The sequence below is a fragment of the Galeopterus variegatus genome, unplaced genomic scaffold, assembly GCF_000696425.1.
Source record: "Galeopterus variegatus unplaced genomic scaffold, G_variegatus-3.0.2 Scaffold961, whole genome shotgun sequence".
Classification (NCBI taxonomy): domain Eukaryota; kingdom Metazoa; phylum Chordata; class Mammalia; order Dermoptera; family Cynocephalidae; genus Galeopterus; species Galeopterus variegatus.
Window position 1 is genome coordinate 114,767 of NW_007727072.1, and position 17,676 is coordinate 132,442.

The 17,676-nt window shown below is 53.9% G+C and overlaps 1 protein-coding gene and 1 long non-coding RNA gene across 2 annotated transcripts in view; both read left to right on the forward strand.

The window, feature by feature from the left end:
- SKOR1 (SKI family transcriptional corepressor 1) overlaps positions 1-6,384 on the forward strand; it is an 11,916-nt gene extending 5,532 nt beyond the window's left edge. Inside the window, exons 3-10 of the mRNA XM_008573771.1 lie at positions 8-739; positions 1,793-1,883; positions 2,815-2,922; positions 3,427-3,498; positions 4,802-4,876; positions 5,105-5,179; positions 5,694-5,759; positions 6,290-6,384. Coding sequence (XP_008571993.1) covers positions 8-739; positions 1,793-1,883; positions 2,815-2,922; positions 3,427-3,498; positions 4,802-4,876; positions 5,105-5,179; positions 5,694-5,759; positions 6,290-6,384 — 1,314 coding nt within the window. The remainder of the gene's footprint in view (positions 1-7; positions 740-1,792; positions 1,884-2,814; positions 2,923-3,426; positions 3,499-4,801; positions 4,877-5,104; positions 5,180-5,693; positions 5,760-6,289) is intronic.
- Positions 6,385-11,059: 4,675 nt separating this feature from the next.
- The window catches only part of LOC103591328, a 17,170-nt gene continuing 10,553 nt past the window's right edge, over positions 11,060-17,676 (forward strand). The window contains exon 1 of the long non-coding RNA XR_550564.1: positions 11,060-11,325. This is a non-coding gene — a long non-coding RNA (uncharacterized LOC103591328). The remainder of the gene's footprint in view (positions 11,326-17,676) is intronic.

A 17,676-nucleotide genomic window follows, 5' to 3' on the forward strand; every position in this document is an offset into this window, starting at 1 on the left:
CCCGGAGGTCCTGGACGGTACTGAGCCAGCCAAGGAGGGCGGTCTCGGAGGGGAGGAGCGCTGCCCGAGCTCTCTGTCCCGCGGGCCGATGGACGAGGATGGCGCGGACGAGGCGCTGCCACCACCCCTGGCCCCGCTGCCCCCTCCGCCGCCGCCCGCACGCAAAGGCTCCTATGTGTCGGCCTTCCGGCCGGTGGTCAAAGACACCGAAAGCATCGCCAAGCTCTACGGTAGCGCCCGCGAGGCGTACGGTGCGGGGCCTGCTCGCGGGCCTGGGCCGGGCGCGGGGACTGGGACGGGGACGGGGCCGGGGCCGGGCGGCGGCTACGTGAGCCCGGACTTCCTGAGCGAGGGCAGCTCCAGCTATCGTTCCGCCTCGCCTGACGTGGACACCGCGGACGAGCCCGAGGTGGACGTGGAGTCCAACCGCTTTCCCGACGACGAGGGCGCCCAGGACGAGACCGAGGCCAGCGCTCCCAGCACGGGAGGTGGCCCAGATGGCGACCAGCCCGCTGCGCCCCCGTCCGCCACCTCCTCGGGCGCGGACGTTCCCGCAGACTCTCCCGACGGCGGCAGCCCCCGCCCTCGGCGCCGCCTTGGGCCACCCCCAGCAGGCCGGTCCGCATTCGGGGACCTGGCGGTCGACGACGTGGTGCGGAGACCCGAGAGGAGCCCGCCGAGCGGCGGTTACGAGCTGCGAGAGCCTTGCGGGCCCCTAGGAGGCCCCGCGCCGGCCAAGGTGAGCTCCGTGCCCGCTCTGCCGGTGGCGCCCCCACCTTCCCCTCCGCTCGGCCCGGATGCGGGGCAGGCCCGGGCGGGGAGCAGTACGGGATTTCGTTCCGCGCAGGCGTTCGAGCAGCAGGCCCCGGCTGCTCCCGCCCGGCCCAGCGTCGGGCGCGCTTCGGAGCTGGGCTCGCTGGGACCCGACTGAGGGTTCCGGAAGACGGGGGCGGGGGGATGTTAGGCCTGAGGAACGCGGGTGCTTTGTTTTTGTTGATGGGAGTGGGGAGGAGACCGGCAGTGACTGCCAGACACACAGACACAGAAAGAAGTAACAGGGATCTGGAGGAAGAAAGAGGACAGAAAGGGACCCAGAGCTAGAGAAAAGCGCTCGCGAGGCCAGGCCCGGATTGGGGTCAGAGCCCTAAGGAAGACGGGCAGCTGAGGAGAGGAGAGGGCGGCCTCTCCCCAAATCGGGGCGCACAACCTCCCGCCACCCCAGCTCATAGTTTTCCGAGTCTCTCCGAACTCCCGCCTTGGGAACTGCAGGGTTCGTTGCTGGGAAGCTCTCTCGAGACGGGGTGGAGGGTGGAGGGAGGCTCTCAGGTTGGCAGGGCTTGGGCTTGAGGGGTGGGGTGCAGCTAGGCCGGAATCGTTGGCCATTTGGAAAGTGGGTGCACAAACCTGTACATTTCCATTCGGTTCATTAAAACACAAATCATTAACCGGATGCGAAAGGCGTCATTTATGCCGGGGACGGGGCACGGTCACAGGCGGGAGGCAAAATGCCAGAAAGGGAGGCGGGCGCACAGGGTGGGGGCCGCTTTGTGTTTCGAGTAATTTTCTCGTGGGCCCTCATAATTCTCTGAATCCACAACAGTGATACGGGCTCCGAGCACGCAAGGGCGCCCCGCGTGCGTCACCTCTGTCCGGGGCACTCAGGTCCCCAGGGCGCGCCAACCTCCGTCCGCCACCTTCTCGGCGTCTTCTCTTGGCGGCGGAGCAGGGCTGGGCGGCTTCGGGCCGCCGCCAAGGGCCCCCCTAATCGCCTGTCATTTCTCGGCCGCCGCAGGTGTACGCGCCCGAGAGGGACGAGCACGTGAAGAGCGCGGCGGCGGCGCTGGGGCCCGCGGCCTCCTACCTCTGCACCCCCGAGGCCCACGGTAACGCCTGCCGAGGCCACTGGCCACTGTAACGGGGGGACCGTAGGCAGAGCGCCGGGTCCAAAGAAGGCCTGTGAGGGGAGACGAGGGGGGAAGAGAGACCCAGAGAGAGCGATAGAAGGAGGGAGAGGAAAAGAAAAATAATGGAAGAGAAAGGAAGCTGAGAGAGAACTCCCAACAACTTCCACTGTTTGGTTACTTAAAAACCGCCACCACCGGCCCTCCCCACCACACGTGCATACATGCACTGATGCTCCGCTAGGCCTTATACGCTGGCTTAAAACCTTTTAAAAATCATGCCTGGCACCTCCCTCAAGTTCTCTCGTTTATTCAGCAAGTGTGTTTGGCTGCGGGGACCCCCGTGGCCAGGCCGGGTCTGGGCGGAGGATGGGGCGCTTAGCCTCGTGCTTCGGTACCCCAGGAGCTACGGCCCAACACGAGGGGGGTCCCTGCACTTGTACACGGGACCAGATTGCTCACAGAGGAGGGGATGGGGACCTTGGAAATCCAGGCAGGCTGAGACAGCTGAGTCCGGGACGATGTCCCCTCCCCCCCATCATCCCGACGATCGCCACCGTGGTCGCGTTCTCGGCAGGAGTAGCGCGGACAGACCCGGCGGCCACGCGCGCTCGCGGTGCCCCAGTATCTGCGCGCGATGTAGGTCGCTTGTCCCTGGTGGGCTCGGCTGCTTGTCTTGCTCTTTTGCGAGGGGCTGGGGCGGGGTCGTGAAGCAGGGGGATGAGCAGACCGCGAGCGGGGGAGGGGGTTCCCGGCCCGAAGCGTCAGGGCGCGCTCCTGGGCGCACACCGGGAACCAGAGGTGGCCAAGACGCTTTTAATTAGGGCTGCGGCGCCCCGACTGCGGCAGCTCTGACAGTATCGGGGTCACGGTTTCTTTGCCTCTATTTGAAACTCGGTTTATTGCCTTTAAGAGCCGGATAAGGAAGACAATCACTCGACCGCCGATGATTTGGAAACGAGGAAATCGTATCCAGACCAAAGGAGTATCTCCCAGCCAAGTCCCACAAATACAGACCGAGGTGAGCCCTAGAACTCCTTGCGCCCCACCCGCACCCGGGAGCTGGGTCCCAGGTCGCCCGTGTTCCCACAGGTTTGTGAGAAGGTTTTCAATCAAAAGTGAGCGGCTGCCGGTTTCCTTCCGCGGCGAGCAGATAAATATTTAGATAAGGAGGGTGAGGTGCAGGCCAGATTTCCTGAGTTGGTACCTCCTTGGTGGGTTTGGGAGTCTTCCGGGTAAGGGCAGGGGGCATACTGAAAGGAAATGGAGAGACACCCTCACCCACATAAAACAAGTCAAAGGACACTTCCTGCCCTGGGACAGCCCAACTTCCCTGAGCCCACTCTCCTTTAGTGGGTCATTCTCCTACCTCCTAAAATGACGCTTGGAAGGTGTGTAGTACTGGATGCCTGTAACTGTCTCCTCTAAAGATAGAAAGGCTGCAATAGATTCCTGACTTGGCAGTTCCCCATTAGTTCACTCCTCTCCCAAGACAGAACCCCTCTTACCTGTCCTTGTATCCCAGGTGAAGATGGACTTAACCTTGATGTCACAGGAACTCAGCTGGTGGAGAAAGATATTGAGAACCTGGCCAGAGGTGAGGTTAAATCTGTGAAATGGGAGTACACTGTGCTTGAGGGAGATGGGCCCTTCCTGTAGAGGAGGTGTTATTCCTGTAGGGAGTGAGTGTGGTAAAGACATGGCTCTTGGGGAATCAGTTTTCATTTCATTGAGTGGAAGGGATTATCCTAGCACAGAAGTGTGTACATGGGGGGGGGGGGAGTGAACCAAACCTCAGAGGATAATTAGAAATTTGGGTTCCCAAGGCCAGGGTCTGTCTGAAAAGCCCAATGAGAAAGCGAAATGAGTAATGATTCTCAGAACTTGATGCCTGTGGACAGGACAATCTGGGTCTCCCAAACTCAATAGAAAACAAGACTTTTTCTGAATAGCAAGATTGCAGGGAGGGATTTATTTCAGGAATGTGTGAGAGGTTATTTCCCCCTGCCACAATTAATGTGTGACCACCCCCACTCTACCCTAAATGGAGTGAGGATGGAGATTGTTTGCAGAACAGGATCCTGGGTTGCTGCTCAGCCTGCAAGGGGGAGAGTATGGCTTGAGTCACAGAGGAAGGGAGTCTCTAACCTCATTTTGTCCCACAGGAATGGAAGAGCTTTTCCATTGGAGAGGACCCAGATACAAATGACCCCATGGTCAGGGCAACTCCCCCTTCAGAGCTGGTTTCTGAGGGCACTAAAGGAGGCTTCCATAACCACCTGCCCCCCCCCCAACCCCAGCCCATGGATGGACTTAGAAATTGGTAGGGGGAGGGACACAAGCACTGGTGGTCTTCCACTCTTTCTAGTTACAGATTTTACACGATATGCCATTACCTTCGAAATCATTTGTGCTTTATATGTGGGTTCTTAGCATGGATTTGGGGAGTCCAGGAACCTCCTGAAATTGTAGGCAAACTTGTATGTGTATTTTTCTGGGAAGGGTATCCAAAGCTGTGACCAGGTTCTGCCTGATTTGTTTTGAAAGAAGGAATTAGGTCTGTCATTTGAAGTGGGAAATCAAGTTTTCCTAGGCCAGCCTCTAAGTTAGGAACAACTTAAAGCAGATGCCAAGCTGGTTAGTTCCTGGAACCGAGTCTAATATGGGTTCTACCATCCTGAATTTTATTCTCCTCGGCATCCTACCCTAGTCATGTTTCTTTGCCCAAATCATTTGAATGCACATGGGAAAGCCAGAATGCTGAGGGCCTCTACCTACCAGTCCATCTCCCCCTACTCTGGTCTCAGGGCTATTGGCCAGGGAAGGACCTGGGTGCCTTCTGGATCCCCTAAGTTCCACATTCTTCTCTCTCTTTATCTCCCACTCTCTCCCCTTCACAGAGGAACTGCAAAAACTGCTCCTGGAGCAAATGGAGCTCCGCAAGAAGCTGGAGAGGGAATTTCAGAGCCTCAAAGGTACCCGCATCCCACCCCACCCTACCTCATCACTGAGCTTTCCTGTCCCCCCACCCCCCACTTGAGCTGGGTGCAGGCAGCTGCCATTGCACCCCTGCGGGAGCCGGGAATTTCTCCTTTTTTCCCGGGTTTCCAGGGGTGGGGGAGGGGTGGGGGAATAGAGAGTGGGGAAGTGGAGCTGGGGGAGGGGGCTGTGCGTAACAGCTCTCACGTAATCAATTTGCACAGATAATTTTCAGGATCAAATGAAGAGAGAATTGGCTTATCGAGAAGAAATGGTGCAACAGCTGCAAATTGTCAGAGGTAAGACGGGAGTCAGGTGAGCGCCTGCATGGGCCCTAACTGCCTCTCGTCTGGCAGGAGCCGCAATGTTGGCTCAGTCATTTGGATTTAAATTGAAGGTAATTTAACAATTATTTTTTTTATTTAATATCCTTTGTATACTCTGATTAGCCTCAGAATGGCAAGCGAGCCCAGCAAACGGCTTGCAGGCATCATTACATGGAGTGATTGAACTTCTTATCGCGGCAATTTCCATGGTTTCTAAATTAAAAATCGAGGCGTAAAATTACCTGGGAAGTAATGCCTAAGTTTGCTTTAATTTTGGTTAAATCCGTCTGCCTTTAAGCGCCATCCCAGACCATTTCCTCCCTCCGCCAGTCTGCAGAGTGAAGCGTCGGTGCCCCCTCCTCCCCCTGTCCCCAGAGTTGTTTCTGCGAGGGGCTGCGCCCTGGGGAGAGGATGAAACCCGGGCTGTGACCCCGGCCGGCGGAGGGTGGTGTGCGTTTCCTCACCCGGCCCCTCGCATGTCTTCTAGATACCTTGTGTAACGAACTCGACCAGGAGCGGAAGGCGCGCTACGCCATCCAGCAGAAATTGAAAGGTGCGGGGGCCGGGCAACAAAGATAGGGGGGTGCTAGGTGCTGGTTGTGCCGTCGACTGCCTGGCTGACTGAAAGAATGACTCAAGGACGGACGGAAGGAAGGAAGAAACAGCAGGAATAGTCGGGGGAAGGCTAGGGTCTACGTAGACCAGAAGCTGAGAAGAGGGAGGTGGAAATTGATTTTAATGGGGAAATGATTCTAGAACGGTGGGCTAGGGAGAAAGACCCTTTGGGCTCTGGATCGGAAAATTTGCCTTCTGGTCTCATCTCTGGCCTTGGGCAAGTCGACTCCCTCCCCTTACCCCCACGGTTCCTCAGTTTCCTCTTCTGTAAAATGGGGCTATTGAACCAGAGCAGTGGTTCTGAATCACTAGGGTCTCTCTCTGGCCCTCCTACCTCCTCCAGATCAGTTCGGTTGAGAACTGCCCCCAAAGGGTTGGGTAAGGTCGGGGAGGGGCGGGGGAAGGGGACGAGGGGACCGAGTGGGCAAGGCGAGGCGCCCAACGTGGCCGGCGCGACTCTCTTCCCAGAAGCCCACGACGCGCTGCATCACTTCTCCTGCAAGATGCTGACGCCCCGCCACTGCACTGGCAACTGCTCCTTCAAGCCCCCGCTGTTGCCCTAGGGCCGGCCCGGCCGCGCCCACGCGCCCTCAAGCCATGCTGCTCCTTCTTGTAAATACCTGCTGCCGCGGCGGCCCAGAGCGAGGAACAAGCCATTCGGACCGATGTAAATACAGCCGCTCGTCCGCTCGCCTCTTCCCGGGAGTCCCAGTCCAGGGCACTGGCTCGGTTTCCAAGTGTAAATACCGCCTCGCCCCTCGGTTGAACTCCAGGGCATCGGACCTCAAGGGGTTAACTGAACTGCCCAGGGGTGGGGGGGAGAGAGGGAGTCCTTCCTCTCCCACCTCGTGTACAGCCTCCGACCCCGATTGTGAATACAATGTAGCAACTTCGCTGGCGCTGGCCCCGCGCTCCCTGTCCCGTCCACTTCTGAAACTCTTGTTCCTAATGACAAAGTGGCTATGTGCAATGGATATAAATGTACTGTGAGTCTCTTGGTTCACAAGAGTATTAGGTTCACTTTAATTTATTTGTGCTTTAAGTTATTTTGCTTCCTCCTTCTCCTGGACCTACTTCCAGTTCCGTTTTGCATTCCCCTTTGGATTTTGCTTTGTCTTTTTGTTGTAATCTCTTGATGTAACAGCACTTTAAAAGGGCGACAACTGACTCACGAGATGGTAACCACCTTGAGCCTGTTTGGGGAGAGCACCCTGTATCCGTGACTTTTGTTTTTAATTAAAAAAAAGAAAAACAGAAATCTGTCACTTCTTGGGGCTGCGGAGGTGGGAGTGCGGGGGCAGCTTGCAGGTGGAGCGGGAACAGGGACGGGCGAGGAAGACTGTGCAACAGGTGGGCCATGGGAACCGCCCCGCGGGTTCAGGGGCGCCCGGGGTTGGATTTGCGCCTACGCCGGTGGGCAGCAGCTAGTGTACGGACCTCTCCACAGGCTCCTCCAGACCCATCCACCCAATTTTCCCCCACAGGCCACCACCTCTTCGCGTTTAGAACCCTCCCTTGGGCCCCAGCTGGAAAGGGGACTACTGCATGGTCCCTGGCGCTGCGGTCTCCGGCTCTTCCCTGCCACACTGGGGAAGTCACCTCCGGGGCGCTTAGATTCAGGACACCTTGCCCGGAATCCCAGGTTCAACCAGGATTGCCTCTCCAGGTGGCACGGGCGCCTTCGGCCTGGCCCTTGATCGCTGGGGTGGGGTGGAAGGCGCCACATGGAGCTCGTGCGTGGATGCCCGGTGCCTGCCCCGCCGCTACCCGAAAGAAGGGACCCCTGGCCGCATCTTAGTGTTCCCTCACGTTTCAGTCCGAGGGGGGTTAAGAACGTGGAGGAGGAAAGGGAGGCCCGCTGGCCGCAGGTGCCCGGGCCGCGCGCTTGCCAGGTCTCGGCTGGGGCGTTTGACGCCCGCCCCGGGCGCGGTTGGTGAGGCCTCGCCTGGCCTCGGGCCTCCCATCGGCTTGTTTCCACAGCGCACCTGCTGGGTGGGCTACAGATAACGGATATACACTGCAAAGCACTTTTTTTTGCGTGGGTAGGGAAGTGTGGATGGAGTAGGAAGCGCACGATATTGGGAATCATTCCGCGCTGGCTTCAGTTTCACCTCGTCGGCTGGCTAGCAAGGGGTCCGTGTCGCGCCCTCTATTTTCCCTGGCCCTCCGTTTCGCCTCTGTAAAAAAGTATTCAGACCTCTGTCCCCGGGGCTCGTGGAAGCGCTCTGGGAGGGGAGCCGAGCCCCGGGCGGCGGTCCGTTGCAGGGCCCAGCGCCCCGACGGCCCTGCCACCCGGACGCCCCCGGCTCGCACTGCAAGTCTCTCGGGATCGAGACCCCGGAGGCTGGCGCCCGGCCCGCACCCCCTAGCGAGGAGCTCGGGGCCAGGAGCCCCCGGCTGCGCGGACCGGGAAGTTTCATGGCGCAGCCGGCGAGCTAAGGGCACGCTCTGGGGCGCTGGGAAGGGGCGCAGACCGGGAGACCAGCCGAGCGGTCGAGGCAGGAACCCAGAGCCGCTTGCGCTGGGCTCGTTGTTCTCAAGTCCGGGGACATTACGAGGGCTAGACCCAGAGAGGTCATAAGGGAGTTAATAGTGGTGAGGAGGCCAGGCAAACTGTGAAGCGTCGCCTCAGGACCCTCCAGGAAACGGGAACGTTTCATATTGGCGTGATCTACCAGATCAGTCTCCGCTGGACCCAAGGAGAAAGTGATGTCCAGAGAGGAAGTGACCTGAGGGCGCATCAGGGGCTGGGACGGAGTCCGGCAGCACGGGTGCTGGAGATTGCACGCGCCTTTCCCCACAGCGTAACTGCACCTTTGGAAGCTGCACTTTCCTTCCTGTAAAATGGGCATCACAGTTACCTCCCAGACAGGAAGTTCCGTGGCTGCGGCCTAACAGAGGAGCCTAGCAAATGTTCCTTTCCACTCTTTCTCCCCAAATTCCCCCAGAGTGGCCAGAAGCACGTAAGCAGCTGGGGCCCGCTGGAAAGGGTGCCCCATCTGGGCCGGAATCTCTGCGGATTGGGGAGATAGGCGGATGCGACCCAGAGCTCAGTCGCAAAAACCCTCCTGGGCTCCACGTCCTTTCAGAAGTGGTTTGTTCCACCCCTCCCCCCCCACCAATGTTAATAACCAAACGATTGGTATGGATGTAATTATCAATAATTATACGAATTATTGCTGATTGCGGGGCTCGTAGCTACTTTAATTAGTTTACCAGATTCTAATTAAGTTAAATGAAACATTAATAGGGAAAATATGCTTTGAAAACCCCAGCATTTTAAGTCTATTTCTCGCCCCAACGTTGCCACCTTGCGACAGATTTTAGGCATTACAGCCAACGCCCGAAGGCCCAGACTAGGGTGCCTTGGCTCAAGCAAAAAAAGTGGGGTTTGGGGAGTTGGGAAGACGCGGTGAGGCACAGAATGTCCTCCGGGCTGTTCTCCCGGCGTGTTTGGTTCGGCAGCGGTACCTACAGGAGGTCTGGCTTGGAGTCTGAGGTTTGGGGCTAAGGGACCAGGTAAACATGCCCCTTCCACCTCCGACAGCTTTTGCTCCAAAGGAACTCCGACCCCTCTTGGGAGCCGCAGTGGGATGATGGTCTCTATCCCCACCTGTCCCAGAAAATCCAGACGGGGCAAAGCTAAAGACGCTGGTGGAGACAGCATCAGATTGCTTCTTTCCCTAGGAGAAACCAGTAAGTCGCTTTCCAAGTCCATTTCTTCTGCAAATCCGGGTAAGCTGTCTGCAAAAGCACCCAGAAGACCCCTCAATTCTTGGGACACAAGTAACTACTCCTGTGTTCTCTGGCACTTGGTTCACGAAACTAGCAGGGCACTCACTTCCCATTGTTACTTTTGGTTGTGTGTGGGTGTGTCGAGGACTGTAAGTACCTCAACAAGGAGGGTCATACCTTGCTCTTGTGATCTCCAGCACAGGGCCCAGTGCACCACAGGCACACAACAAATGTCTAGATGAATGGGTTCCAACTCTGTGGTTCATCTAGGTGCTGGAAATGGCTGAGGGAAGGAATTCTTGGTGCTTCCGGACAACAGCCACTGAAAATCAATTAAGCTCATTTGCATAAGGTTAATTAAGCCCAGGCTTACTGCTCAGAAAGATCCTTCATCAATAGGATTAATATTGGGAGCAGGTGTGAGGTAAATGATTGTCAACCTAGAAGAGGAAAACTTTCTTCCTGTTTCAGCTGTGTACCAAAGAGGGTGCTCCTTCACTCCCTCACATTTTGCAAGGTCACCAGGCACTCTGTTGTGAAGTATACATAGCCTTGATCCTTTGCAAGAAATAGGACTCCGGCCTTGAATTCAGAACATCAACAAAAGCAGAACTGGATCTGCATGCTCTTTCCATTAATTCTAAATGGGCTTATCTCCCTTCCCCACCCTCAGAAGCGGCATAGTGTTCGGTTAAGAGCACAAACTCTGTAGCCTGATTTACCGAGCTCTCAATGCTCTGCCACTGACTAGTTGTGTGATATTGGGCAAGTTGCTGAATCTTTCTGTGCTTCGGGTTCCTCATATTAACGAGAAAAATAACAGGACCTACTTCATAGAACTATGCTGTACATGTAATTAGTTAATATATGTAAAGCACCAAGAACAGGTCCTGGCATATAAAAAGTGCTAATATATTGGTGTCTGCTAAGACTGCAACTCTGAGTTCATTTTCCAGCCCTGAGACTCAAGACAGGAATGTCTTTAGAGTCCCCAAATGAGCGCCCCGTCTGTGGCCTCTGTTCCTCCTGGGGCCCAGGAAAGCGGATAGTGCTTTTTCAAGCCCGGACTCTCAAACTTTTTGGGAGACACGTTCATAAGAATTACAAGCACCTGGATTGGAAAGATATCTTGCAGTGCCAACACTCTTGTTCACGATATGTACCCAAAGGGGCAAAGGGACTTGCCCAATTCTCTCAGCAAGTTAGTGCAGAGCCAGGAAAGCAGCCAGGATTCTGGACTTTCCAGGACTGGAATTACCTGTGTCTTTCCTAGTTCCTGCTCTGAGACAGTGGTCATGCCAGAAAGAACAAGTTTCTTTAGAACCATCTGAACGGTCCGTCTTGGGCAAAGTCCCTCACTCTTCAATTCCATTTCACCCCTGTAACGCTGCCCTTCGCAACACACACAGGCTAGTAACATTACTGGCTCCTGGGTTGTCCTTGGCTGAAGGACAGGGCGCCACACCAACATTGGTCGTTTCCTTGTTTGGCACCCCAGAAGGAGCCTCTTCAAACTACTCACCCAATGGCCCAAGTGGCCGCCAAAGAACCAGGTGTCTTTGGGGAAAGAAGGGGAAACCAACCACCAAAGATTGTCCTCTAACTCCATGCATCGAAGGCCGTTATCCGAGGAAGAGGCGCAACGAGAGGTCCCACAGACCCCTATTTTCGGCTGTTACCTGGAAAGGATCACTTCACCTCCACTGAAGAGAGCAGAAATGAGTCCAGGCCAGGGAGGAACACTGCGCAGCAGCTCCGAGCGTCCGCCGGTGGGGATGGGGGTGGGGGTCCCGCCGCCGACCTGGGGCGGCTCCGGGGCTGTGCGTCTGACCTCCCGCCCCACTGCCTGGGAGCTGTGCGTGGGGGCTGTGCGGCCGCTGGAGGCCGAACGATGGGGGCCCCAGTGGCTGCAGCGCCCTCCAGGTGGACTGCGTGCGTGCTCAGGCAAAGCAGATGCACCAACCTTTTAATTTTGCAAAGATATTGATATTTCAGAAAATACTAAGTCATCACAGGAATATCCAGGCTTTGTTGGACTCCCCCCCGCCCCCTACTAATTAGGACTGTGTGTTTGCAATGGAATTGCCTGGGGAAGGAGTCCTCATCTTTTCAGGTCTGTGCCTCTAATGGTCTTATCAGGCCTTGATCTTGCCCAGATTGCTTTACCGCTCAGTGTCTCCTGTAAAATGGTGACGGTAATCCTCGGTGGGGCTGTCAGGAATAATTACGTGAAATATTGGTGAAGCCCCTGACACATGGTAGATGCTCCGTAAGTGGTGGGTATTATTATTATGATGATGATGATGATGATGATGATGATGATGAAAGATTCGGAGGAGTCTGTCAGTCTTACTGCAAGTTCCTGTTATAGTACACCTCATGTTTACCATTGCAGTGCATCCTGTTTTGTTTTGGACCTGAAATGGATCAACTTTGGCAATACCATTTGCTTAAGTGTAAGGTACCGCAGTTCTTAGGATAGTGTAGAGGGGAGCAGAGGCAAGATAGAAATAATCGCAAACTGGGGCCCGCGGGCCAGATGTAAAATGCACTGCAGAGATGAGTCTGCCTAGGCCCGACCTCCTTTTATTCCGCCTCCCGAGACTACTGTTTCGTTTCAAACAAAAGATAGTACCTGTTGGAAAAGGGTGTTCGCGTCCAAGTGTAAACATGGTACAAAAATATGGAACGCTTCACGAATTTGCGTGTCATCCTTGCGCAGGGGCCATGCTAATCTTCTCTGTATCGTTCCAATTTTAGTATATGTGCTGCCGAAGCGAGCACGAACCTAACGCTTACTCAGAAAGTATATAAAGTTCAGAATTAGAAGGCTTTTACAGTTATGGTGACTAAGTGGTATAGGGTTTTTAGATTCCAAAATACCCAAGAAATTATGACTTTGTGTATCACACTTTCTGTACTTGCAACTTTGTGCTTACGGCCAAATTTAATCTAATTGTTTCCCAAAGCCTCTTTCAAGCTTTATGTAAATTTAAGGAATCATGGGAAATTGGCCCTCTTCCCGCCCGACCTCGGCGCGCGCCTCGTGGGCGGGCCGGCAGTCACGTTCCGTCACGTGGTGCGCGCTGCCTGCGCGACTCTTTAGCGCCGGCCGGGCCGGGCGCGGAGGGATCCCAGGCCTGACACTCCTCCTTCCCGAACGCTGGGTGGGGGCACGCGGGCGCAGCGGCCCCCAAAACTGCCAAGCAGCGTGTGCGCAGCTTGAGTGCACTTTTGGGGCGAGGGGCCATGGTGCCCGTGAGGTCCCCACGGGAGTCCAATCCGAGACTCCAAAAAGGTTGCGAGCTACTAGTCGGACACGTCCCCACGCAGGGAACCGGGACCCTAGCGAGGGCCAGGATCACCCACTGTGGCCCGGTAGGGGCTGGGCCGGAGCCCGCCAGGGCTGCGGCTCCCGGGTCCTGGGGAGTGTGGGCGCCGGCTTGGGATGGGCCTGGGCGCACCTTCAGCTTCCCCAGGGGTACTCAGGACCAGCACTTGGAGCCGAGGGAAGAGGATGTCCACTCTGGGGCCTACATTTAAAGAATGTGACTCGGAAGTGGTGGCGGTCTGGGAAAGTTCATCACCATTTGACCCAGCACTTAGTACCAGCCAGGTACTTAACCTGTTGGTGCGTTCCGCCCTCCCCCCCTCTCCTGATGGGCAGGTTAGAATATTGAGGCTCTGAGAGGTTAAACCTTCAGCCCAAAATGATCTTGTCAGTGGTGAAAGAAGTTGGTTTGGCTTCAAAGACTGCTCTTTTCTTCTTCACAGCAGAACTCGGAGAAAAGATGTGGGACCACGAGTGAGCCTCCCCTTTCCCTCTTAGACCATACTCCCAAGGTCCTGACCAGCTCAGATTTTCCTTCCACCCTTCAGCAGATGCTGAGCGCCTGTGATATGGGCACTGGGGCTGTTGGGGGGAATGAGTGGTCAGATTTGCTGTGGTCACGGATCTTCCGTTCCAGCAAGGGAGCCAGGTAAACATGGGAAAGGCTTCTCGATGCTGAGACTTGCTGTAAAGAGCACAGCTTAGAGAGTGACTGCGAGATGAAGGCCACTTCAGTGGTTGGGGGCAGGAAGGGAGTCGACATTTATGTATCTGGATGGTACAGAGGCAGTTCTGAGAGGATGGGGACAGAGTTCCAGGCAGAAGAAGACCTGAGTCAGTTTCACCTGTGGAGCCAATACTTGGGGGAAAGCCACTGTGGAGGTAGTTGGTACTCTGGGAAGTGATCTGGCTGAGTTGCTGTGAGAGGGGAGGGACTCACCCGACCTGAGTCAGTTTCACCTGTGGAGCCAATACTTGGGGGAAAGCCACTGTGGAGGTAGTTGATACTCTGGGAAGTGATCTGGCTGAGTTGCTGTGAGAGGGGAGGGACTCACCAAGCCACCACCAGGGAGGGCTTGGCCTGGCCTTTGGGGACTTGAGTTCTCCCCCTCCCTACCTGTCCAGTGAAATGGAAATCAGGCGCAAGCTGCCCAGCTTCTCATCTGACCTCTTTCTAAATAAGCAGTAAGCAAATATAAACCTCAGAATGCTAATATGGCCTCTACTGAGCCAAAAGAGCTAATTGGGGCAATAATGTTTCCCTCAAATTTACAAAAAGGAATTGCAAATAACCAAAAAGCATATTAACATTGATGGTAGATCATGCTAATCTTCAATTAGCACACTTATTTTTGTTCATTTATTTAGAAGGAGAGCCTTTTCGACACACTTGATGAGCACACGTGTTGCGGTGACAGGTTCAGCTGGGGGGTTCATAACTGCTTTATTGTAGAAACCAGCAGGAGACAGACCTGGTTATCATTCACCATTTCTGGCTACACGAACATGGGTTATTTTGAGCCAGAGGTGGGAGATTTTGTTTGTTTTCTTTTTCTTGTGGAGAGATTGTGGTGTAAAGGAGAGCGAGCTGATTTCTAGTTCCTACTCCTCCTGTCACCATCTTTGTGACCTTGGCCGATTCCCTGGACCTCTCTCTGTTTTTTTTATTGTTCGTTTGTTTGTTCTGTTTTTAATCTTCTGCAAAGTGAGGAAACTGCTGTAGAGATGATCTTTAACATCTCTTTCAGCTTGGACATGCTGTGATTCTTGTAACTGGGTAACTAAAGGACTCTTTTGGAGGATATAATTAGCAGTGTATAAATTCAACACTTCCTGTGTTCTATTTTAGAAGGATGGAGCATGCTGGTCATGCTTGAGGCATGGAAGTCCCCAGAAACAGTTCACAGGGGCTGTGTGGACTTAGTTCACAGGATCTGCAGAACCGTGCAATGCTTGCCTCTGAGCCCTGAAGGCCCATCGTGGAGAAAAGGGGAGGGTGGGTGAAGGGAGGAGGTAGATTGGATGTGGCATGAAGCTGGAGGAGGAGAGGTAGCATAGGGACTCAGTGGAGAATCAAGGGGATCATGACTTCCTAGGATGTCCCAAGCACCCACAGACCTCAAAGAGGGTTGGTGCTAAAGGCAAGGAGGAGTGCGTGGGTGCCAGGGAGGACTGGCACTGGTTGGCAGGCTTGGAGCTGCGGTGGAAGCCCAGCTCTGCCAGCTTTCAGAGCTGTTGGCTTCTCTCCACTCTGCAGACCTGAGATGACCTGACAGTCCTCCGTGAATGACCGGGGCTGCAGAACTCCAAGAGATGCAGAGTAGCCCCCCAATCCTGTCTGCGGTTGTACTTTCTACCACCTTGAGTGGAACAGGGCAGAGCCCGCTTTAATTTGATTTTGAACAATGAAGAAATGGGTTCTTTCATTTGGAAAAATGTCAGTGAAGACACGAGATCTTAGGATTCTCTAAAAGGATAGTGCTTCACTTACAGCCAGAGAGCATTATGTGTTTTCGTATACCATTTCCCTGGAAGCTCCAAAGGCCCTGGACACACAGCAAGGCCAGAAGGACCTTGGCTGGAGGGGGTCTGAGTGTGGGGGAGGACTCACTACCCCAGGCTGCCAGAAAGTCCTTTGAGCAGCTCATGCTCTGTGTTAAGCCGTGGTCTGTTTACATCTCCCACCTAATTCATGTCAGTGTGAATGAGTTTCTCCAAAGTTAGGCTGGGAGGGGGTGGGGCAGGCAAAGAGGTCTGTGTCTGAGGGAAGAGGCAGGGTCAGCCAGGGCCAGTTGGCTGCTCGGTATGTGTTTCTCCTTCAAAGCTTCCTAAGTCCGGTGTGCCTGGAGCACTGGCTCTTCTGGCTTGGCCCTTGCTGTGGTTAGATCAGTTCTTCTAATCCATCCCAGATGCCGGACCTCCGTGGAGCCCTCTAATCCTGTCCCTTCTTCAGCTCAGATTTGGAGGGGGGAGCACAGCCCCAGCCACACCTTTCACTGTCCCCCATATCTCACTTTCTGCCTGGAACTTAAATGACTCTTTTCCCACCTGCAGGATGGTGACTCTGCTGCCAATTACGCAGAGTGTTTGTAAGATTAAATGCAGAATTGGATGTGAAAGGCCCTAGCATAGTAGATGAGCTGATTCATCTAAAGTGCTTAGAATAGTCCCTGGGCATCTGGCAAGTACATGGTAAGTATAAAAATGCTCAGCAAATAACCACTTCCTTACTCTTTTCTTCTTAATTTTGCAGCTATCTGCATGAAACAAACTTTTTTAAAAAGTGAAAACAGCAGAATGGTGAGGAATCCTTAATTTTTGCTCCTTAGTACTATGGGGACTGTTTTCATCCAACTGTCTTTAATCTTTTGATTTGAGTTACCAAAGGCCCTGGTTAAAATGCAGTTAAGTCGCTGACAAGGGACCCCACATAGACTAACTCAGCTTGGTATGATTCCTTGCCGTTTGAGACCAACACACTGTCTTCTGGTGGCGTTTCATTGGAGTGTCTCAGAGAGAAGCACAAGGGGGTTTATTATTCCTATTTTACTGATGGGGAAAACCAAGGCCTAGAAAAGTAACCTGCTTAAGGGCACAGCTAGTCAGTGAAGAAGCTGGGATTTGCTCTCAGATCTCTCTGGCTCCAAGAGCTGAGTTTACACCTAAGCAGAATGTGGGAGTACAATTTGAGGGGTCTGGGAAGCTCTCTCCAAAAAATCTCTTGCTGCTCCCTTAAATCCCACCCTTGATGCATCATATTTTGAGCTGTTGCTCTAGTAAGTGTTCATTGTGACTTGGTTCATCAAGACCTTTTTCTCTGGCAATCCCAGGGTGGCATAAGAGCACAAGTGCATAGGTTTAGGGTGTGGAGGATGCGCTCTGAAAGAGGTGCAAAAAGAGGAGTTGCCAAGTCTGAGTACAGAGTCAGCCAGCTTCTTTCTGGCTCTGTCAGTGGGTTTGCAAGGGGTGGGAGAAGTGTGGCACGTCTTCCAAGTGCTTGCTGCCCTGGAGTCCAGACACCACTCACTCTCAAGGTTACAGGACAGCAGCTGTGGCAGAGGGAAAAACTGCAATGGCTTTCAACCAGGAAGGTTCAAATTTACATCCCAACAACCGCACTGACTAGCTTGGTCACTTGAAGCAAGTCTCTCACAGTTGCTAAGTCTGTTTCCTCATCTCTAAAATGGAAGTGATGGTTTCCCTACTTACTTTACAGGCTGTGAGCCCCAGTAAGAAATCTCACTGTAAACTGCTGTATCACCAAACGTAGGGATATCGGTATTGTCAGACACCCATCTGAGCCTCAGGCAGTTAAGCGCTCCCCTTACCTGGTGAGTGAAGCGTTTGTGCTTTGGGAACAGACCTACAAAATTGGAGCGCCAAGATGAACCATCACACTGTATTAATATTTTCACACCACTTAACTCTCATTAAAATGTACTTTGCTGAATTTAATATGTGATTTCAAATGACACAACATATTAAGTGCTTAATATACTAGAAATTATGAAACTATTATAGTTGATGCCATTTGAAATAATTAGACTGAATTAAACTTTAGCAGCCAAGTGAAGGAAAGACTTCAACTTATAACGTCTTAAGCCACCACTGTAATCCCCNGGTTAAGATCCCCTTACCGGTCATCTTTAAAAAAAAAATAATAATAATAAATAAATAAAATTGCCCTGAGTGTAGAAAGTGAAGAGATTAAAAAATGAAAAAGACAACTTAATAGAAAAGCTGGCAAGAGGCCGGCCTGGTGGCGCACTGGAGAGTGTGCTGCTTGGGG